This window comes from Rhinoderma darwinii, chromosome 4, assembly GCF_050947455.1.
Source record: "Rhinoderma darwinii isolate aRhiDar2 chromosome 4, aRhiDar2.hap1, whole genome shotgun sequence".
NCBI classification, from domain to species: Eukaryota; Metazoa; Chordata; class Amphibia; order Anura; family Rhinodermatidae; genus Rhinoderma; species Rhinoderma darwinii.
Window position 1 is genome coordinate 294,028,915 of NC_134690.1, and position 24,369 is coordinate 294,053,283.

The following is a 24,369-nucleotide window of genomic DNA, read 5'->3' on the forward strand; positions in this document are numbered from 1 at the left end:
CTCTTCTTTTGGTCCTCCGTGATCTCGCGAGATTTGGTTTAACTTGCCGGAATCTCACAAAAAAAGAGTCAGAAGTGTCAGGATTCTGAGTACACATGACGTCCAGGCTGGATGGTCATGTGTATTCATTATCAGGACATTGTAGTAATGTTAGGGTTTGTGTATGTAGCTGCACATAGTGATATATCTATATCGCTAGTGCAGTGTAAATGAATGGAGAGGAGTGCATGATGCCGATTGGTCAGCGTCATGCACTCCTCTGTACAACGCCCACTTGGTCGAAAGTAAAAGTAACCCCACTTGGGCATTAAGAAAGCTCATTAGCATAAACCAAAATCGCTCCTAACGTTGTGAAAAAAGATCGTTTTTTTTAATAAAAAGCATTACTGTCACCTACATTACAGCGCCGATCTCCTTATATAGGAGATAGGGCACTTATAATGTGGTGACAGAGTCTCTTTAAACTGGCATTTTAAGAGTAAAAGGGCCGAATCGCAGTTATCTTCAGGTTGTTAGTGTTGGTAATTCTTTATCAATAGCAAGAATGTCATCCTTTGGGGTCATGCAGGGGTGTTGTTTGAGTCTGGATTTATTTTCCCTTTACACCTCAGATTGTGTAACATGTCATAAAGGTACCATTCTACTAAAATATGCAGATGACATGATGTTGATTGGCCTGATTACAGGTGAGGATGAATCCATTTATCAATCTGAAATTCAGCATTTGAAAAGCTGGTCTATGGAGAATAATTTAATCTTAAAGGGTAACTAAACGTTCAACAAACTTCTGACATGTCATAGTAACATGTCATGAGTTTTGATTGGTGGCGGTCCGAGCACTGAGATCCCCACCAATCAGTAAAACAAAGCGTTAGAAGCGCTCGTGCAAACGCTCAGCCGCTTAGTTGCTGTCCGGCTCTTTCCGGAAGGCCGATGTATCGGAGTACGGGCTCATAGATTTTGTATTGTGTATATATATATATATGTATATATATATATATATATATATATATATATATATATATATTCAATTACATTTCCGGAAAAAGCTGAGAAGACACGAAGCGGCTGAGCACTTCTGCCACTTAAATTTAGTGATTGGTGGGGGTCTCAGTGCTCGGAACCCCATCGAAACTTCTGACATGTCACTATGACATGTCGGAGGTTTGTTGAACGTTTAGTTACCCTTTAAAGGGTTATTCCCAAGTTCACAGTTAATTTTTTTATTTATTTAATGCTTGAGATATTAATAAATATAAATTTTTCCCTTATTCAATTTATTCTACTGCAAATATTATTCCTAGCAGCTTATCTTTTCTATCACACTCGTTCATCTTGATTTGCTGAAATATGGGCGTGTCTATATTGTAATTTTATAATTGTAATAAACTGACAACACTGCTTGCTCTATATGCGTGCTCTCCATGCTGCTTTAATCAACCAGTCATAGCAGCATCGGTCTCTCCTGAATGCCAACACTGAGTGTTCATTCAGTATAAACACCATAAAGTAACTGAACGGCTCCAGACCTACTAAGCATGCCTGAAGACGTCAATAAATATCATTAAGAGCAGGGTGAGGATGAAGTGACGGCGAGAGAGTGCGCAGGCATTGGATAGGCGTGCTCACGAGTATGAAGCAAGGATACAAGGAAGGTGACCGTTCTTACCCGTAACGAGTCGCTTTCCTGTGTGGACATCATGACCTGGTTGGGAAGATACGGTGAGGTAGCAGAGATGCCACGGAAGAACTGCGATGAATTTGGCATCTGGTCGGGAGCCTGGACGTTTATGGTTAAACGTAAGCGTCTGGGGCAGACGGTGTCCCACATACCATCATCTGCTTTCTTGGGAAGAGATCGAATCCTTGTCTTCTACCAGGGGCAGCCGAAGTTGTGTCACCGGTGTGGCGACCCCTCACACTTGAGCGCAAGCTGCACTGTGCAAAAGTGCGCTCATTGTGGGGGGGTAGGCCATCTGGCCGCATCGTGTGAGCAGATTAGGTGTAACCTGTGTGGTGACCTAGGTCACCCTTTCAGTCGGTGTCCGCGCTCAGTCGTCAATGTCTGTTCCAACCCTACGGAGAATGTAAGGAGGGAGGTCTCCATGGGCGAGGGGGTGGACAGAGACGATAGAGCCCAAGAGAAAAGGACGAACGTCAGGAGGGGACCCCCTTCTTGTCAGAGAAGGGCGGAAAAACGCAGAAGGGAACGAGAGCTGAGGAGGACCCAGGAAACTGGGGACTCCTCTGGCTCGGACCTGGATGCCCCCCAGGATACTGATGCTCTTGGGGAGGCCGTACTGGACGAGGAGATAAGGAGGATAGAGAGAGAGCAGAGGGCTGAGGACTCCCAGTCCTCCCACTATGAAAGTGTGGAAGAGGAAGGGAGGTCACAGCCTAAAACAAAACAGGGGACACCGGGTAACATCAAAACAGGGCTAAAAACATCTGGCCCTGCCCCGGCCAAGGAAGGCAAAACCTGCACCCCCCTGGTGTGCTCCCCCAACCGATACCGCGTTCTCATGGATATTTCAGACCCCCAGGCCGGGGGGGGAGAGCACGGTAGGGAGTCTAGGAGTCGTTGAGCCTCCTCTTCTGCGGGGGCCACTGTCCCCGGGGGAGGGGGTCGGCCCGGACCCAGGAGATGAGAATGGGAGGGGGGTGGTGGAGGTTATGGACTCCTCAACAACAAAAAAAAGAGGTAAAGAGGGTGAGGGGTCCTCCTCAGAGGAGAAAGCAAGGGGTGGGAAGAAGAAAACCGTCTAACTCAATCATTTATGATGGCGGCACCCACTCCGTTGACGCTGGCATCGATTAACGTTGCCAGCATTAAGTCGAATATGGCTAGATTTGCAGCCTTTGATTTTCTCGGCCGGGTTGAAGCTGACATTTTGTTTTTGCAGGAGACCAGACTGTCACTTTTGGCAGAGGTCGTGAAAGCTAGGAGGGAGTGGCGACGTGGGCCATCCTACTGGTCTCTTGCGGCTGAGCCATATAGCGGGGTGGCGGTACTTTTTACCGCACCGGTCACATGCCGGCGGATGATCGAGTTAGAAATGGGGCGGTGCTTGATCTTAGATGTTCTCATGAGGGGACAAGAACTAAGACTCATTAACATCTACGGTCCCCAGACAAAGTGGGACCGGAAAAGTCTCTTCATGAGGATTAAGCCCTTCCTTTTTACAGGCCGACAAGTCATTTTTGGAGGGGACTTTAACACTGTCGTTTGGCCCCAAGACCGAGGAGATTCCAGAAAGGTGCTGGCCTATGATAGTGTCGAGTTGAATAGAATAGCTAGTGATGCTCGCCTGGAGGACATCCACATTCGGTATACCCCAGGCCACTCGGGGTTCACCTATCATAGTGGTAGTCGTAGGTCCAGAATAGACAGGTTTTTTTTAAAGGAGGACGCCATCTCTTTGGCAGTGTCCATCGTTGAGGTGGAGTTCTCCGATCACTGTATGATTATGTTTTCTTTGAATGTTGCAGAGTCCCTCCAGATGGGAAGAGGTATATGGAGGCTGAATTCTACTCTCCTGGAAGAAGCAGAGATAAGACAGGCCTTCGAGGATTTTCTTCAGAGCCAGGTACCTTTATTGGATCTAGGTGGTACTAAGTCTGAGTGGTGGGAGGTGTTCAAAGAACGGGTGGCAGAGTTTTTCCGCCAGATCTTGTGCCTCAGGTCCATGAGCAGGTATCGCCTGTATCAAGACATGAGGAGGAAACTCGAACATCTAGTCTCAACCGGAGGTAGCCGTGAGGAAATCTCCGGGGTGAAAGCTCTGCTCAAAAGATGCCAATATGATAGGCACACGTCTTTGGTTCTTGAACGGGATTTCGGGAGGTACCGCTCGCCCGACCCTTACTGGAACTGCAAGATGTCAGTGAGTCGTAAGGTGGTGACAGGACTGTCCCTGTGGTCGATTCAGCACGGATGTGTATAGACAACCTTCACTCCCTCTGAATGGGTAAGATTGCACTGCTGTATTGCTCACTATACAAGAAGTGTTTGTTCCCCCTGTGATCCTCCTTTGATTTGGCATTAGCCTCTAAACTTATATTACTGAGAGGACACTGTGGGTCATCAATATACAATCCATTTGGATGTGACATTGTAGTATCTATGTGGGTAGTGTATGCAGTTTGCACTCTATGCCATTATACCGCTTTATCTAGTATTTTTTCGTGCTGAACCATGTACCACAGTGTTAGTACTAGAGTCTTCATAATTATGTGTTTTTAAATGTGTGTTATTTTGTATAATAAAATTGATATATTCTTATATATTCTGACTATAAGCTCTATTCTTTCTTCGGTATGGTTTGGTGACAGGACTGGTAGATAGAACAGGCTCCCTGATGAGTTCCAAATCAGGGATCCTGGAGGTCATCAGATCCTTTTATTCGCAGCTTTTGGGTGAGCAGGAACTAAACCGAGACGAAATGTCGGCTTTCCTGGCTGAAACCATCCCTGAGCCAGGAGCAGACCCCTCGCTTGGTGTTTTGACAGAGTCGATCAAGGAAGAGGAGGTGATGCTGGCGATTGATGGGTTGGCCATCAAAAAGTCACCAGGCCCAGATGGCTTAACATCTGAGTTTTATAAGGCTTTTAAGGGAACCTTAGTTCCCCTCTTGACTGCGGTTTTTAATGAGTGTCTCTCCTCGGGCACTCTGCCAAAGTCAATGGGCAAGTCGGCCTTGATCATTCTGTCAAAGGGTAAGGATTCGACCCGTATTGAGAACTGGCGTCCCATAGCGCTCCTCAATACGGACAGAAAGGTTCTCGCAAAAGTACTGTTTAATCGGCTGGTGAAGTTTGCACCCCGGCTCCTTTCGTCGGCCCAGCATTGCTCTGTTCCAGGCCGCAGCACCTTTAGTGCTGTCCTCAGTGTCAGAGAGGCAGTGGAGCAGGGACATTCTGGCCGATGGGAGGGGTACATGCTGTCCTTGGATCAGGCCAAAGCTTTTGACCGGGTGAATCACAAGTACCTATGGTCAGTCCTTCTGAGGTATGGCCTACCGGGTGAGTTCGTTAATTGGCTCCAGACCCTATACGCTGGGGCTGAGTCTTTTGCACTGGTGAACGGTTGGACTGGAACCCCCTTTGAGGTTGGGTCTGGTGTCCGCCAGGGTTGTCCCTTAAGCCCCTTGCTGTAAGTTTTCGCGATCGACCCCTTTCTTAGGCGGCTCGATCGTGGGCCATTGGCGGGGGTGGGGATGGACTTGGAGGGGCCGGAGGCCACTCAGAGGGTGGTTGCATACGCGGATGATGTCACTATCTTTGTCTCCTCGAGAGGGGAGGCAGAGTGGGTGATGTCAGAAGTTGAGCGCTACTCACAGGCATCTGGGTCCAGGATCAACCGGGACAAGTGTGAAAGTCTCTGGCTGGGGGGGGGGTCCCAGTTTTGATCTCCCGGACACCCTCCCAGAGCCCAAAGGGTCTGCTAAAATCTTAGGCATTGAATTTGGCCCGGGTGATTACCCCAAGAAAAACTGGGAAGGTAGGCTATCAATAGCTGCCCAGAAGGTTGGCCAATGGAAGGGATGGTCTTTGTCCCTTAGGGAAAGGGTTCACCTGGCCAAGGCTTACTTGATGCCCTTGTTGCTCTACCTTGGCAGCGTGTGCATGTTGCCAGAACCTCTCTGGACTCGGGTCGATAGCCTGTTCTTCCAACTGTTATGGGGAAACCGGCTTAACCTAATCAAGAGAGAGGTTACTTACCTACCGAGGAAACTAGGTGGGTTAGGTATGGTTAACCCAGTGGTGTTTCTAGTAAACACCTTCATTAAAATTAATTTGGCGAACCTCTTTGAAAGAGAAAGGGCTCCTCTGTGGATATCCTCCTGCAGGGGATGGTTTTGGCCTTTCTTCCAGGAATGGGAGACAGGAGGCCAAGCGAAAGACCTGCGTGCACCCCATGGGCACCTCCCGGCTTATGCCGCCCCGGTTCTGAAGGTTGTTCGTCGGTGGGGTCTGGAGGCGAGGGAGATCAAGACCATGTCGAGAAAATTTCTTGACAGAAAGGTCTTGTTGACCTGCTTCCAGAAGCCCCTGGCGCTCAGGGACTGCCCAAGTAGAGACCTCGGGGTGGGATTAAAACTTTTAAACTCTGTGAGGATTCCCCAGAAGTTTTGGGATCTGGCTTGGCGCTGCTTCCATGGGAGGCTGTATGTAAGGGGCAATCTGAAGTTCAGAAACTCCGATGAAAGAGGTTGTCCTCGGGAGGAGTGCGATGACACGCTGGAAAGCATGGACCATTTCTTGCTTCCGTGTCCCTTCAATGCAGAGGTTTACAAACGGGTGGGTGCCTCCATCGGTTGGCCCGGTCTGACCAACCTCTCCTACGCTGGTTGGGCCTATGGGGCATTCGGAGACCTGGTGGAAGGGATCATTGCACTTCTTTTTTAGTTAGTTTAGTGATCAGGTATTTCACGTGGAACGCACGGTGCTTAGTATCGACTCAGTGTAAAATCCTCCTGGAGGACGAGGTATGTAGGAATATCATGGGTGACCTGGTGAAGGTCCGGTCTCTGGAGGTTGAGAAACTGGGTGCATCCAAGGCCTCTCGACTTTGGAGGGGCTTTAATTTTAGGGTGCCCTAGGTGGAACCAACATTCAGGGGGAGGGGAGGTGGTGCCCCTGGGTATTAGACTGGAGGTAGGGGTCTACGCCTGGCCATGACACCGGGAAATAGCGATAGGGACAGAATGAGAGACAGCAGGAGGGACAGATTAGTTTATAAAGTAATAAGGGATAGAGATAGGGCAAGCAAGATAGGTTTAGCGATAGGGACCGGGGTGGTGGTTGGGGGTGGCTTTGGCCTCTGGGCTGGTGCTCTAGGGGGGCTTTCCTCTCTCTCTCCTCTGGTGATGGGCTGAGTAAGCACAAATAGGTTTTTGTTTTGAGCTTCTTTGGAGACAGAAAAAGGGCTTACAAGCAGCCAAACTTAGGTTTTCGGATTTATGTATATAGTATGGTATTTGGTTATAGTTATGTGTCGATATGGTGTATAGGTCTATGCATGGGGTTGTGTGAATGTTTAGGTAAGATGGGCAGTAGATAGGTGGGGTGGGGGGCCTGGGGGTGTGCCCAGCCTGATTCTGGACTACGTGGACGTGAGGAGGACATGAGACGTGGGATCGGGCTAGTTGGGTGATGTGTTGGGTGGTTGGGGCAAGCATCTGAACTATGCGGACATGGAAGGACATGAGGCGTGATGCTGGTTGGGGGAGGTGATGGGTGGTGATGGATAAGGTAGTATGTACAGGGTTAGGTATGAATGTGGATAAGTTAATAAAAAGGAAAAAAATATATATATATATATATATAAAAAAAATAAAAAAATTTCTTTTTTTTGGGGGTTTGTTTTGTTGTTTTTTATGTTTTGTTCTTTTCTTTTCATTTACATGGTGCACTGAAGTAAGTACACCATGGGATGGTAACTTTTATTTTTAGAGTTTATTATTATTATTATTATTATTGTTATTTTTTTGTTTATATTTTTATTGTGATTATTATTTATTTTGTATTATATATGTGGTGTTTTTTTTTAGGGGGCCATTGGTTGGCACATGGTTTTTAAGAGTATGTTGTATATAGTGTTATAGTTATGTTTTCTTGGGGTTGGGGGGGTTTAGGTGTGTGTATGAATGAGTATGGGATTATAGTTATGTATGCATGGGGATTTATGTAAGAAGGGCCAGGCTGGGTAAATTGTACAGAAATGTACATAAGTTTTGTTTTGTTGTGTTTGTTTTGTAAATACCGTTTATTTTGTAATGTTTTATATTTTTCTATTAAAAGAGTACCAGAGAAATACAACTAAAAATGTATTACCACGATTCTGCAGTTTTTAGAAATATCCCACATGTGGCGCTAGTTTGCCAATGGACTGAAGCACTGGCCTTAGATGCAAAGGAGCACCTAGAGGATTTTGCGGCCTTCTTTTTATTAGATTATATTTTAGACACCATGTCAGGTTTGAAGAGGTCTTGTGATACCAAAACAAAGGAAACACCGCAAAAAAAAATACCCCATTATGGAAACTACACCCCACAAGGACTTTACATAGGTTTATAGTTAGCATTTTGACCCCACAGGTGTTTCATAGATTTTATTAGAATTGGGATGTGAAAATGAATAATGTAATTTTTCCAATAAAACAGAGTTTTTTCATTTCCACAAGGACTTTAGGAGAAAAAGCACCCCTTCATTTGTAAAACAATTTCTCCTGAGTACAGCAATACCACATATGTGGTCATAAATGGCTGTTTGGACACACGGCAGGAATCAGAAGGGAAGGAGCGCCATTTGGCTTTTGGAGCTCAAATTTTGCTGGAATGGTTTGTGGAGGCCATGTTGCATTTGCAAAGCCCCTGAGGGGCCAAAACTGTGGAAACCCCTCCACAAGTGACCCCATTTGGGAAACTACACCCATCAAGGAAATTATCAGGGGGTATAATGAGCAATTTGACCCCAAAGATTTTTTACAGAAATTATTAGAAATAGGCTGTAAAAATTAAATTTTATTTTTTTTCCAATTAAATGTAGGTTTATTTTTTTTAATTTCCACAAGAACTAAAGGAGAAAAAGAACCCTAGTATTTGTATAGCAATTTCTCCCGAGTACGGCAATACCCCATATGCGGTCATAAACTGCTGTTTGGGCACACGGTAGGGCTCAGAAGGGAAGGAGCTCCTTTTGGCTTTTGGAATCGTTTCTGGGTGTCATGTCGCATTTGCTGAACCGCTGTAGTACTAGTTTAGTGGAAACACCCAAAAAGTGACTGCATTTGGGAAACTACACCCCTTAAAGAGGGGTATAGTGAGAATATTGACCTCAAAGTTTTTTTGCTGAATTAATTAGAATTAAGCTTTGAAAATGAAATAATTTTTTTTTCCAATAAGATGTAGTTTCAGATCAGCATATTTGATTTTCACAAGGAATAAAGGAGAAAAAGCACCCCAACATTTGGAAAGCAATGTCTCTTGTTAGTATGGTACTACCCCATATGTGGTTATAAACGGCTGTTTGGACATATGGGAGGGTTAAGAAGAAAAGGAGTGGTATTTGACTTTTAAAGCGTAGATTTTGCTTGATTGATTTGCGGACGCCATGTCGCATTTGCAAAACCCCTGATGTACCAAAAAAAAAAAAAGTGTCCCCATTTTAAAAACTCTACCCCTAAAGGCATTTATCATGGGGTGTAGTGAGCATTTAGACCCCACAGGTGTTTTTCAGAAAATAATACGCAATGGATGATGCAAAGTGAAAATTGCAATTTTTCCTCTGATATGCCATTTCACCGCTCAATATGTTCTGCCCATCTTGAGCAACTAAAAAAAATCTTACCCCATAAATTGTTAGGGGGGTTCTCCCATGTATGACATTGCCATACATGTGGATGTAAACTGCTGTTTGGGCACACTATAGAGCATAGAAGGAAAGGAGCGCCATTTGGAGTGCAGATTTTGCTTGGTAGTAGTTTTGTTCAGAGTTTTACAGGTTTTTCAGTTTATAATGTGGGGGAATATGTAAGCTGTGCGGAGTACATCAGGGCATAAAATGAGGGTATAATAATGGGGTAAGTAATACAATTATCCATAGATGTGTGTTACGCTGTGAAGAAATCTGTTATGCACAGGCCAGTGTCGCACTGATAAACGGTATTCTTTCTTATCCCCCTTCTGTAACACTCTGCACATTTTGGGGACTTTTCCTCCTATGTAATTTGGTAAATTTTGCTGGGAAATGTTGCCCTGGTAAAATACAGATTCCCTTGCTTCCAGCAGATGTGCTATGTCCTTTCGCTTCCTAGTTCCTAAATACTAGGGTCCTGAAAGGCAAGCCCTCCGGCCTGCACCTTGAGTTGTTTTTTTTATCCCCGCATTACTAGTGCCATACATTTTTTATTTTTCGATGGATGGAGCAGTGTGAGGGCTTGTTTTTTGCGAGACAATCTGTGGATTTTATTGGTACCATTTTGGGACACATACGACTTTTTGATCACTTTTTATTTCATTTGTTGGAAGAGGAAATGACCAAAAACAAGCAATTCTGGAATTGTTTTTAATTTTTTTTAATTTTTCTGCATTCACTGTGTGCCATGAAATACATGTTAACTTTATTCTGCAGGTCTATACGATTACGGCGATACCAAATTTATATTGTTTTTTTCATGTATTGCAGCTTTTGCACAATAAAAATCTGTTTTTTTTAAAAAAATAATTAGTTTTTTGTGCCGCAATAATCTAAGACCCATAACTTTTTTATTTTTGCGTGGACAAAGCTGTGTCAGGGATTTATTTTGCGGGACAGACTGTGGTTTTTTTTGGTACTATTTTCGGGTAAATGTGACTTTTTGATTACTTTTTATTCCATTTTTTGGGAGGAGATGGGGCCCAAAAACAGTGATTCTGGCGTTGTTTTAATTTTTTTTTTTTATGGCATTCCCTCTGCGGGATAAATTAAATACCATATTGTTTGGACTATAAGACGCACCTGACTATAAAACGCACCCAGGTTTTAGACAACAGAAAATAGGAAAAATATTCATATTTTACTTCTTTTACAAAGAAAAATCTATTGGTTAAAAACAATTATTTGTTCAGTTTCACCACATTATGAGAGCCATAACTTATATTTTTCCATCGTTTGAGCGGTGTGAGGGCTTAGCTTTTGTGGGACGAGCTGTAGTTTTTATTAACACCATTTTTTTGGTACATGTGATTTTTTTTATCACTTTTTATTTCATTATTTTTAGCGCTATGGTGACCAAAAGACAACGATTCTGGGGTTTTAAATATTTATTTTTTTATGCCGTTCACTGGGTGAGTCAAATAATGCTATATTGTAATAGTTTCGTACTTTTACGGATGCAGCAATACCAATTTTTTTTATTATTTTTTTATTTTTACATTGTGCTTGGGAAAAATAGGAAAAGGTTGTTTTTTTAACTTTTAAAAAAAATGTACACTGCTGGTACAATACACTGCAAAACATGGATGAGTTACAGAAACAGTGTAACTCGCTGAGCTACGCTGTTCCCGTAACTCCCATAGTAATGAATGGCAGTTACAGAAGCAGCATAGCATGCTACGCTGTTTCCTTAACTACTATTTAGTTCTATGGGAGTTACGGAATCTGCGTAGCTCAGCGAGTTACGCTGCTTCCGTAATTCGAGCATGTAACCAGGAAGTGGCCGGAAGACAGCGGAGCCGGGTTAGATTGAACGTTGTTTAGGGGGCACCTTTCTGGAGATAGATGCGCGTCCCAGAGTTGGGACCCGCATCTATCTGACATTTATGACATATCCTGTGGATATCAAGAGAAAAGGATTTTTGAAGCAGCACTTAATCCCGAATCTGATGCGGTGCACGCTGTCAAGCCAGGCAAACCCACTCCGGCATGATGTAAATTTCAAAAGAAGTAGTAGGACAACAGCACACGTCTTCAAATCTTCAAAGTGGTTTTTATTGTCAAGACATCCACAATCGACAGGCAACGTTTCGACCCATAGTGAGTGAGGGGTCTTTGTCAAGCCTAACATCATGTCTAAAAACATCGTTTTAAATAGGTGAATACAAGTAATCACATGGTCCGTTTCAACCAGTGAAAATAGTGAACCCGGTCTCCCAGGTGAAACATACATTAGTCTTAATGACAATCTTCAACTTGTTATATAATACTCAAAAAGTGAAAAAATGCAACATACAATACATCTTCAATACATCATCAATATCAATATATCAATCGCTACTCTTATGATAGAAAAACAAAGGAGGGAAGTTCACCACACTCCATGTTCCAGTTACGATCCTAAAACGCTACTGCGCAATCAGTCGTCTCTGCGGCACAATAGAAACAAGCACTTGACCAAAAAGAATATCACAATCGAGTATATATAGATAAAGTAATATCCTCAATCATGACAAGAATCCATCGATCCATATAGCGCAATTGTAGCTATATATAAGCAACTTGGGACGAACTCAATTTAGTTGTCAAGGACGCCATCACTAAGTGACGATAAGTCACGTGTGACCAGGACTCCGAAGAATCAACGAAAAAAAGGGAGAAAGGGCAGGTTATTTCTGCCTCTAGCTAATAATATAGATCACAAAGTGATAAGATCTTCAAATAATCTACTGTGTTAAATCGCCTATATGAACTAGATCACTGAAGTGATCAAAAATTTAAGGGAATGCTCGTAAAAGATGGAGTATTCTCCACAGATCTATTTGTGAAACCCACAGACAGAAATAATCTCCTCTTATATAGCAGTAACCACCCTAGACACATGATAGAGTCTTTGCCAGTGGCGTAACTACCGCGGTAGCAGCAGTAGCGGCTGCTACGGGGCCCGGGGCTTGAGGGGGCCCGTGCCGCCAGCCGACACGCCCTCCCAAATGCCCGGTGGCGCCGCTAGCAGCCGTTATGGCTGCTACAGGGATAGCACCGCTACTGTGGGGCCCACGCCACCGAGCCTTACACAGGCACTCTCATGCCTGTAGGTGTCGCTAGCACCGGAGGGGGCCCCGGTGCTAGCGGCAGCCAAATACATGTATTAGCACTGAATGGCCGGGCATGTTCCGTGCCTGACCATCCAGTGCCTCACAATGACACTGATTGGCTAGCGGCGCGATGACATCATCGCGCCGCTTCCATGCTTGGAAGGTGCTGATTGGCGGGGCAAGTCATTCTGCCCCGCCAATCAGCGTCATTGAAGGACGCTCATTCAGCTCCTGCAGACATGCTCAGAAGAGAGCATGTCTGCATCGCAAGTCAACAGCGTGGGAACCGGAGAATGTGAGTATGTCAACTTTATATATTTTTTTCCTCATAAAAATGTGAATTTTAATTATCTATTGTGGGGGGGTCTATCTACAGGGGGGGGGTCGTCTTTATGTGGGCTATTATATATAGGGGGGTCTATATGTGGGGCAGTAGCTACAGGGGGGTCTATATGTGGGGCAGTAGCTACAGGGGGGTCTATATGTGGGGGTGTGGGCCACTATATACAGGGTGGTCTATATGTGGGGGTGTGGGCCACTATATACAGGGGGGTCTATATGTGGGCCACTATATACAGGGGGGTCTATATGTGGGGCACTAGCTACAGGGGAGGTCTGTATGTGGGGATGTGGGCCACTATCTACAGGGGGGTCTATATGTGGGCCACTATATACAGGGGGGGGTCTATATGTGGGGCACTAGCTACAGCGGAGGTCTGTATGTGGGGATGTGGGCCACTATCTACAGGGGGGTCTATATGTGGGGCAGTATATGTGACACACTATACAGGGGTGGGCTATATGTAGAGCACTATCTATAGGGGAGCTATTTTTTAGGGTACTTTCTATAGGGGTGGGCTATGTGTGGGACACTATATACAGGGGTGGGCTATACGTGGAGCACTAACTATAGGGGAAGCTATATGTAGGGCAGCACGGTGGCTCAGTGGTTAGCACTATTGCCTTGCAGCTCTGGAGTCCATATGTGGGCACTATCTACAGGGGCTTCTATGTAGGTCACTATCTACAGGGGGCACTATCTACAGGGGGCACTATCTACAGGGGGCACGGTGTGTGTGTGTGTGTGTGTGTGTGTGTGTGTGTGTGTGTGTGTGTGTGTGACAGTAATATTTAGATGTGTTGAGAATTTTAACTTTGTTTACAGGTGCTGAAATGTTTTAAAAGTGAGAAGCTGAAGACATCTAAACGGAAAACTGCAGAAATGGGTCATGGCCAGGAGAAATCCATCATAGATGTCTGAACCGGAGGGAGAAGAAAAGAACTAGAATCTGAGACCTCACCGGTGAGTCACTTAATGTAAATGTTTATTCTGCCTCTAATCAGTATTGTAGTCACTGTATGATCTGCAGCGAGATGATGGTGGTATGATTTTTTTTATGTGAAACCGCATCTCCCAGCATATCCTTATCATTGTTTCGGCCATGCTGGGAGCTGTAGTTTTACGCCGTACAAACCTATGCGCAGTGGCGTAACTACCGCTATAGAAGCCGTAGCGACTTCTACGGGGCCTGCAGCATGAGGGGGCCCGTGCCACCCGCCGGCACGGCCCCATCCCATGGCCGCAGGCTCCGCTAGCAGCCGCTATGGCTGCTACAGCGCGACGCCACTGAAGGGGTTGTTCCTACAAAAGACATGCATCCCCTAACCACAGGATAGGGGATACATGTGGGATCGCTGGGACGCCCAGCGATGAGGAGAACGGGGGACCGAAAGTCCCCCCTAAGTTCTCCATGACAAACCTCGGACTTCCGTAGTCTGTCTGCAGCTCCATGGAAATGACTTGCGCACCGGTCGTGCTTGTGCGCATGCGTGACCAGCGCTCCTTTCATTTTTATTGAGCTGCGCAGACGCCGGAAGTCCGAGGTTAGTCATGGAGAACTTCGGGGGACTTTCGGTCCGCCGTTCTCCTTATCGCTGACAGCGATCACACATGTATCCCCTATCCTGTGGATAGGGGATGCATGTCTTTTGTAGGACAAACTATAGGCCGTTTTTTTTTTGGGTGGGGTCTGTATGGCGTAATCTACAGAGGGGGCTGTATGGCGTTATCTACAGGGGGCTGTGTATGGTACTATCTATAGGGGGGCGCTGTGTGGTGGAATCTATAGGGAGGCACTATCTACAAGGGGGGGGTTGTGTGATACCCAGCAGAGGGGGGGGGGTGCCCCAGTCAAAAGTTTGCTATGGGGCCCAGTCTTTCCTAGTTACGCCCCTGGTCTTTGCCATGGAGTCAACTGCTAAGAGTTGATAGAATTGTGTCAGACACCACACAAAAACAAGTTAGGTTGACCCAGATGTGTAATAGATTTAAGAGGAGAGTATATCCTAGGAATCTTGTGCAGAAACATAGGGATAGACTAGACAATAGTTTGGAGTCTAAAACCAAGAATACACAAGTTGAACGTATACCATTCATTTCAACCTTTGGCAATTTGAGTGGTCGTATAGGTAATATTCTGCGAAAGAATTGGCCGATAGTGTCGAAGGGACATAATGAGATTGACACATTGAGAACACCACCTATTATGTCCTATCGGAGGACTAAGAATATCAGAGATACATTGGTTAAGTCAGATGTGGGAAGTAGAAAGAAAAACACACAATCACTACTTTGCCCCCCCCCAAAAATGGAAATTTTCCGTGTTTAAATTGTTGCAATTGCAACAATATTTTGAAGGGGAATAAATTTCAGCACCCCTACACTGGGAAGATCTTCAATATTGGACATAGGTTTACATGTAATTCAGATTTAGTTGTGTATATGATCACATGTCCCTGTTCATTAATTTACATAGGAGAGACGACTATGCCTATTAAATTGAGAATTAATAAGCATAAGAGTACAATCAGGAAGAAAATGATGGAACTTCCATTACCGAGGCATTTTATTGAGAAAAATCACCAGTTAAATCAATTGAGATTTAGGGTAATAGATTGTGTCCCGATACTCAGGAGGGGAGGGGATGGACAAAAGCTATTGGAATTACGTTGGATCTTTGAACTAGATTCCTTATATCCCAAAGGTTTGAATCTAGAATATAAGATAATACCTGGACTCTAAGATACCATTGCTGTTTTTAACATTTTTATTAACAATGTACACATGATGGGTGATTTTTTGGATACATTTCATTGCATCAATTTTCATCTTCCTGTTTTCTTAATGTCTTTTTAAATATTTTTTACAGTTTAAGAATATTCTTGATGGAGATTCATTCACCACACTCCAGCGGATATATGACCAGAATGAAGATCATAATTGCTCCTCTGTTTTCATCCATTGCAAGTTTTTTTGTGCATTGATTTTTGAGATCATAGGGACCTTAATGGGGAGGTCACAGGTGATGATCGATAATCAATTTATAGTCTTGTGTTTCTTTTGCGGTATAATTGTCTGATGTATTTAATCGGACAGATATTACGAGCATTCCCTTAAATTTTTGATCACTTCAGTGATCTAGTTCATATAGGTGATTTAACACAGTAGATTATTTGAAGATCTTAACACTTTGTAATCTATATTATTAGCTAGAGACAGAAATAACCTGCCCTTTCTCTCTTTTTTTCGTTGATTCTTCGGAGTCCTGGTCACACGTGACTTATCGTCACTTAGTGATGGCGTCCTTGACAACTAAATTGAGTTCGTCCCAAGTTGCTTATATAAGAAGTAGAAGATTGTCATTAAGACTAATGTATGTTTCACCTGGGAGACCGGGTTCACGATTTTCACTGGTTGAAACGGACCATGTGATTACTTGTATTCACCTATTTAAAACAATGTTTTTAGACATGATGTTAGGCTTCAATGATGTTAGGGATCCAAATCGGAGCATTATGTAGTAAATATAAACACTGGGGCATCCAGACCATCTTGATCAGACTGGTTCTACCCACTTCCAATGTCAATTTAAAGAAGCTCTGTCACCAGATTATAAATGCCCTATCTTCTACATAATTTGATTGCCGCTGTAATGTAGATAACAGCCGTGGTTTTTATTTTGAAAAACGATCATTTTTGAGCAAGTTATGAGCAATTTTAGATTTAGTTTCTTAAAGACCAACTGGGCGTGTTTTTACTTTTGACCAAGTGGGTGTTGTAAAGAAGTGTATGAGGCTGACCAATCAGTGACTAATCAGCGTCATACACTTCTCATTGTTCCAGCCCAGCTTCTTTCACTGCACAATCACACTGTGCTGTGGATCATGCTGGGCTGGAACAATGAGAAGTGTATGACGCTGACATTACAGCGCCGATCAGATTATGTAGGAGATAGGGCACTTTTAATGTGGTGACAGAGCCTCTTTAAATGAAAATAAATATTTTCATAGTCAGAAAGATTCATACATATGTGTATACCTAGGAACTGAAATAATGTGACCAATTTCAAAGGGAGATTATCATATCTGGTTGTCAGAGGTTGTGGATCTATGGGCATTAACATGGATCTAGACCAGTTTATGGTCAAGTCTGAATATTGACCAAAGGTCTCTATGGTTGACATTAAAGCCTCCAGCAATTATTGATCATCTCCAAGGAAGAGCAACATGTCATTCACATAGAGACACTTTTACTTCCCATACTCCAAACCTGAATCCCACTATATCAGGGCTTTTCCTGATCATTGCTGCCAGCGGCACTATAGCCAAAGCAGAACCTTGGCAAAAGTTTAAGGAGTCTGCTGAAGTGCCTGATCCTCCTTTGATAACTTGATTTCCCAGTCCAGCGCACTTCTACTCCTTAAAGGTAATGTGTCGCTAGAATTTTTTTATTTTTTTTTAGTTAAACATTTAGTGTATAAGTGATTAAACATTGTTCTAATTGTTTTAATTTTTTCACGAGTCAGGAAATATTATAAATTAGATTCTAATTTATAAAATTTCCCAGTGCTGGTCACTAGATGGAGCAATTCCCAAAATTGCAGCATTGGCATGTGGTAAAGCAACCACATTGCTTTATGCTGCAAAATTTGAGAAAACTCACTCGCTCTAGTGAGCTCACAGAATCCCCCCTCCTTTATCCTGGCTAGTGCCAGGAGAAAGGAGGGGATTGAACGGTCAAACCTCCTATACTGTGTGTCACCATTTTTTGAGCTAACACACAGTGTAGTAGGTTTACATACAGTAGTAAACACACAGTAAAACACTTACATACACAGACCTAACTTACCTGCTCCTGCTGCCGCCGCTCCATCCGGTCCGTCCGCTCTGTCTGCTCCCTCCGCTCCAAGTGCACAAGTCCGGAAGCCGCGACCGGAAGTAGTAATCTTACTGTCCTGCCGCGGCTTCCGGTCCACAAGAAAATGGCGCCGGACGTCGCTCGGCCGAAGACCTTCAATTTGGACTGTGTGGGAGCGGCGCATGCGCCGTTCCCACACAGACGGCGTACAGCATAGTGGATGGAACGGGCCCCGTTCGCATTCACTATGGGGCTGTATGTGCTGTATTCCATGTCTGTATGTGTCGTTAATCGACACATACAGAGATGGAAAAAAAATGTCAGCCCCCATAGACACGAAAAAGTGAAAAAATAAAAAAAAGTAAAACACAAACACACAAATAAATAACTTTTTTTTAAATAAAACACTAAAAGCAAATTGATCTAAAAAAAAATTTTTCCGCGACACTCGTCCTTTAAGGCCCATTTACACAGGGCAATAATCGGCCAAACGAGTGTTCTTACGAACGCATGTTCCTGATTATTGGCCCGTGTAAACAGGGTAGTAATTAGCCGACAAATTAGCAAATGCTCGTTCGTCGGCTGATCACATTGTTGGTGCGGCTTATAAAATCATCGTTGTCAGCAGCAGATCTCCTCATGTTAACGGGATGTGCTGCCGACAATGATGCAAACTGATGGGAACCAAATAATCGTTAATACCCCATACAGAAAGCATCATACAGTGTAAAAAAGATTGTTAACTAGCATCGATCGGCAATCGATATTGTTTTATCATTGATCGGCACTCGTTATGGCAAAAATCTGCCCGTGTAAACCAGCCTCAACTTTTTTCTGTCTTTTCTCTAATTCCTATTCCCCCATTGTCTACGTGTTGTCTTCGTGTCCACTCTGTTCACATGTTGAACTGTTAATTTTATTTTGTTTTTGTATACGTACAGTACTATAACCGACATACTATTTTTGTAAAGATGGCTCATATGCACATAATTTCTGATCAGAATATATTTTGTAATGGCTGTATTGCATTGTGCCAGATAAAACTGATTGAACCATAAATGTACATGTCCAGTAACGTTCATACTGTCCTGTTCTACCGCTGAGCTTTTGAAAACTGCTACAATACAACTGGCAGTGTTATATTAATATACATATTACACACAAACCTGATGCAATTTTAAGGCCATTCGAATTGCTGGAGAAACAACTGTGTGTAATAAGTCCATGTCTGCAAACACCCATTCCTCTTCTTTGGATATTTGATAATGCCCCTTAAATAGGGTATGAAGTCCATGAAGAAATGCATCCAAACTAAAAGGATAAAGTGAAATATTTTAACACACACTTCTTGGCTTCAGTGAACGTATCACCTTATTTTCTTTTTACTGACTAAAAATAGATATGGGCACTGTAATTTCAACAAACTTTGAATAAATGAATAGTACAGGTGATTATAAAGAAACGTATAACTCTCACTCTAACTCTCTCTCGTAAAAAATCTGTGGTTTTATATATATATATATATATATATATATATATATATATATATATATATATATATATATGTATGTATATATATATATATATATATATATATATATTGTGTCCTGCATAAGCCTGAGCATGTATCTGAGTGAGAGAGGAGGTTGTAGAGCAGATTTCCCTCCCCTGGGTTTAGTGTATAGCTGCTAGTCTCCACACCCCAGCTCAGAGAGGAATGCAAACTACGGACATAATGCAAACTAGAGATGTAACATGCAAAGGCGAAAACTGCTCTAAATTGCGAAGTCAAAGTTATATAATGACCAGAAATAGTGCTACTCCTCATGTACACATACATGGTACCTTTCCAGCCGTCTTGCCTGAGCTGCTGCAACTGCGGTTCCAGAGAGTTTATTTACAGCAGGCACCAGGACCTAGGAACGACTCATTGACTTCTATGAGAAAGTGTTGTGGACATGCTCTGTGACATATGCAGATGTGACTGAGCAGGAATAGAAAGAAGGGAAGAGGACCTAATCTATTGTCAATGGTATGATCCTGTGTGATCTGCCTTCAGCTGTATAATAAAGGTGTGACCTTTCATTTTAATCCTGTCTGTGATGATAAAGAGATGAAAAATAGTCTGTACAAGTAAGGAAGTGTTGGGTTTACACCAGCATTCTGTTGATCTGCTCCATCACATCAGGGGAGCAAAACAAGGGAAAAAACGGAAGCGTCGATTCTGTTGCACACGAACCCCACAATGTGGCCGACAGAACCTATTGACTTTAATTGGTTTTGTCGGGTTTCTGTCAGGGTGTCCGTGGTTATACTGGAAACAATAGCGCAGCATGCTGCAATATTTTCCCCAGTATTCTCGACCTGATCTGCGATGGAGGCCCTTGACGGAACCTCCAATGCAGATGTGAATGAGGCGTCAGTGGTCAGTGTCAAAAATTCAATCTCAGATTTTTTTTATATATATATATCTAGAGACATTTTTGATATTTGAATAGTGACATAGAAAATTTTTTAAAATGAAAAAATGTTTAAAAAAAAATTATCTATACCATAATTATATTTTCTGAGGATAGATTCCTTTGAAACTCATATAAGTCGGTTTTGACCTGTGCATCATTGCTTTGCAGCTGGGGAGTACAGGGTACCTGGGACCCCATCTCTGGTGATTGGTGGGGTCCCAGCGGTTGGACTCCCACCAATCTAGCAGCTGTCACTTATCCAGTGGATAGGTGATAATTTGTAATTTCCGGTGTATCCTATTTACTTTGATAAAATGGAAATATTCACTTAAAATACTCCATTTGTATCTAAATATCATAATATGAGATATATATTTTAAAAAAACGATTAAAAAGACTGCTTTACTAAGTATTAGTGTTAGGAAACGTTCGTTTCTTTAAGGTTGTTATGACTACTATCCTAGCTTCTGGGCGGCTCTGGGTTGAGTTGCAGAGCCAATCTCATTCCTCTTTCTTGTAGTATTTAAGTCTTTCATTGTTGCTTGTGAATTTTCTTGTGTATGCAGTTTCTGATCAAGCTTCTGGTTACACCCTGTATCAGATGACTATTTGGATTCTTGGAACTGGGCCTCGGCTCTGTCTTTAGCTTAAACCATTTTCTTACTGATTTGGACATTCTGCTCTCGGCTGGTTTTGCAGAACCAATCTAATTTCTCTGTCTTCATCATATCAGATTCTAGGGTGTAGTATTTAAGGTTTTCATTGTTGCTTGTGAGTTTCCTTGTGTATGCAGTTTCCGATCAAGCTCCTGGTTACACCCTGTATCAGATGACTATTTGAATTCTTGGAACTGGGCCTCGGCTCTGTCTTTAGATTAACCCTTTTTCTTACTGATATGGACATTCTACTCTCGGCTGGTTTTTGTTTTTTCATGGAATGCTTGACCATGCTTTTGTTCCCATCTACAATACGTTTAAAGTGAATTTACATTGGTTGTTGCCCAAAGCAACTGTTCCGATTTTCTCCAAGGTCTGATTCCATACATGTTAGCTGTTATGATCAGAATCAACCACTCAACCAGCTAGAGGAACTAAAATCCTGCAGCCAGCTGAGTACCTTTACCCTAACTGTCATGGGAATGGTGGGGGGGGGGGGTGCTAGGTGAAATTTTGCCATCCCGTCGGTTCTTTAACCCAGTATGGCAGGAATCAGATCATTATAGTTTGGCAAACAGGAATAATGAGTATTGTCTATCACATTTATTTATAGGGATTTTGAAGGGGATTTTAACTTAGCCTTTTTTCTATTCATATGCTGTGTATATAAATAAAGTTATGACATATACCAATGTGTCACGGCCGTGGTCGCGGACCGCCGTCACTCCTTACTCGGCGATGGCCGCCACCACAGACCGTTGGCATCCTACCAGCGTTTCTCTCCATCCAGCCCTGCTCCGAATGTTAGGGTGCACGCACTCGGTCCCGGCCTTAAAGGGCCAGCGTGCGCACATGGTAAAGTTCCCTAACCTATCCCCAGATCACCCTGGACTATAAAAAGGCTCTGCCCTTCTACTCCTTGCCTGAGCATTGTTGTCTACCCATGTTCGTATTGCAAATGGTCCCTTAGTTGTATTCTTCTCCCAGTGCAGTGTATCCTGCTCAGGAGAAAGTGTTAATGAGGACAAGGCAGCTGATATCATTCTGTCATGCGGATTGAATTATAAGACTGGTTACTTTAAAAAAGAAGATGGTGCTTGGAATCATTGTCTTTCTCTGTTAACCATGGTTACCTCCAAGGAAACATGTGCAGTCATCATTGCTTTGCATAAATTGTACTTCACAGGCAGTTGAAATGCTGCTTGTAAGATTGCCCCTAAATTAACCATTCAAGTAGAGAGGTTCAATTGCTGTGAAGAAGGCTTCAGGGTGCTCAAGAACGTCCAGCAAGTGCCAGGACCATCTCTTAAAGAGGATTCAGCTACAGGATCGATTCAACACCAGTGCAGAGCTTGCTCAGGAATGGCAGCAGGTTGGTGTAAGTACATCTGCACGTACAGGGAGGCAAAGGCTTTTGGAGGCTGGTCCGGTGTCAAGAAGGGCAGCAAAGAAGCCACTTCTCTCCAAGAAATACATCAAGGACAGACTCACATTCTGCAGGAAGTACAGGGATTGGACTGCAGAGAACTGGGGTAAAGTTATTTTCTCTGATGAAGCCCCCTTCAGACTGTTTGGGAAATCTGGAAGAATAATTTTCTGGAGAATAAAACCATGACTCCTGTGGCGTGGCATGCCAACAGTAAAGCATTCTGAGACCATTCATATTGCTTTTCATCCAATGGAGTGGGCTCACTCACATTTTTGCATAAGAATACTACCATGAATAAAGAATGATATCACGGCTGTGGGGTATGTGGACCCACTAGGCCGCTCCACTGTCTCGGAGTAGCAGCGGGCCAAACTACAGTCAATGAAAGTCTTTAGGACTAGAGTACCTGTATACTGGATATGGGAACAAAGGATACAGGATAAAACTAAGGGACCATTTGCAATAATGAACATGGGAAGACACAACAACGCTCAGGGAAGGAGGAAGACGACAGAGTCATTTTTATAGTCCAGGAGGATCTGGGGATTGGGTAGGGAACAATTTAGTGGTGCGCAGTAAAGGTGCAATAGCAGAACAGTGCAGCCACGTGTGCTGATGTCTCCTGGGAGAGAGACGCTGACAAGCTTTCCGTGTCCTGTGGTCGTGGCTGCCGGTGAGTACAGGGTGCCAGCGGTCAGCAACCACAGGCACAACCGTAACCTCCCTTACGCCCCTCTTTATAGGTCCAGAGTATAAGAGGAACTTCTTGATGAGAATTGGAGTATTGATGTTCTCTTCTGTCACCCAGGACCTCTACTCAGGACCAAACACTTTCCTGTCCACCAGATAGAAAGTCATTGCTCCTACCCTCTTGTAGTCCAGGATTTCCTTCACCTCAAAGACGTTAGAAGAACCGCTGGGAGCAACTGAAGAACTGGGAGATTTACTGTAGTGGTTCAGGACCACAGGCCTTAGGAGGGACACATGGAACGAGTTGGGAATCCTGAGAGTAGGAGGCAGCCGAAGCTTATAGGACACAGGGTTTATTCGTTGCAAGACCTCAAAATGCCAGAGGAACTTGGGAGCGAATTTGTGAGAAGGCATTTTGAGACAAATGTTTTTTGAAGATAGCCAGACCTTGACTCCGGGAGAAAACTAAGGAGGAACTTTTCTTTTTCTATCGGCATACCTTTTCATGCAATCAACTGCCTGAAGAATCACGGACTTGGCTTGCTGCTGGACGTGACATAAAGTCCCAAATAAACAATTAGCTGCCGGTACTTGAGTCATGACTGGCACAGGAAGAGGAACTCGTGGATGCTGACTCTACACAATGTAGAATGGAGACGGTGCAGTAGACTCACTTGTATAGTTATTATAAGAGAATTCTGCTCAAGGCAGAAGCTGTACCCAATTGTCATGTTGGGCAGAAACAAAATGACGAAGGTAATTTTCCAATATTTGATTGGTCCTTTCTACTTTACCATTAGACTGTGAGTGATAGACAGAAGAGAAATCAAACTTCACATCTATCAGATTACATAGGTCTGAGACAATATGGAGAGGTAGTGCGTGCAGACGAAAGATGTGCAGAATGAACAGATTTGCCAGATCAGGAGCAGATGGAAGACCAGTCAAAGGAATGAAACGGTCCACCACTACCCAGACAGTAGTACATCCAGCCGAAGGGGGAAGACGTGCATGCGTCTGGAGGCTAATAATCAGCACACGAACAGTGCTATCCAGGGCTGTAACATTGCAACTATTGAAATACTTTAGAATTTAACTACAAATAAACAATTTATATCTATGAATCCCTGAGGAAACATCACCTTAAGTGTGATGAGGAAACGCGTAGGATCTATATAGATAGTGATTTTTGGCAAGGATATAGCGGAATTTATACTATAAGCAGGAGAGTTGGTATTTAGGTGTGAGAGACATCATTCACTCTGAACCATTTTTCTCCTGTCGCAAATCGCTTGCTTATGCCTGGTCTGGTATCAGTGGCTGGTTGAGCCACAATTTTATAAATACAATTAATAAACTATACTTTTTAATCGTTCTTTCAGGCGGTGAACTATACTTAACAATATTGGAATGACATTTATTA

General features: G+C 43.5%; 1 protein-coding gene across 5 annotated transcripts in view; it reads right to left on the bottom strand.

The window, feature by feature from the left end:
• PCNX2 (pecanex 2) overlaps window positions 1-24,369 on the bottom strand; it is a 934,799-nt gene that overhangs the window by 138,203 nt on the left and 772,227 nt on the right. For all 5 annotated transcript variants that reach the window (XM_075862603.1, XM_075862600.1, XM_075862601.1 and 2 more), the window contains exon 28: window positions 18,876-19,020. In XM_075862603.1, coding sequence (XP_075718718.1) covers window positions 18,876-19,020 — 145 coding nt within the window. The remainder of the gene's footprint in view (window positions 1-18,875; window positions 19,021-24,369) is intronic.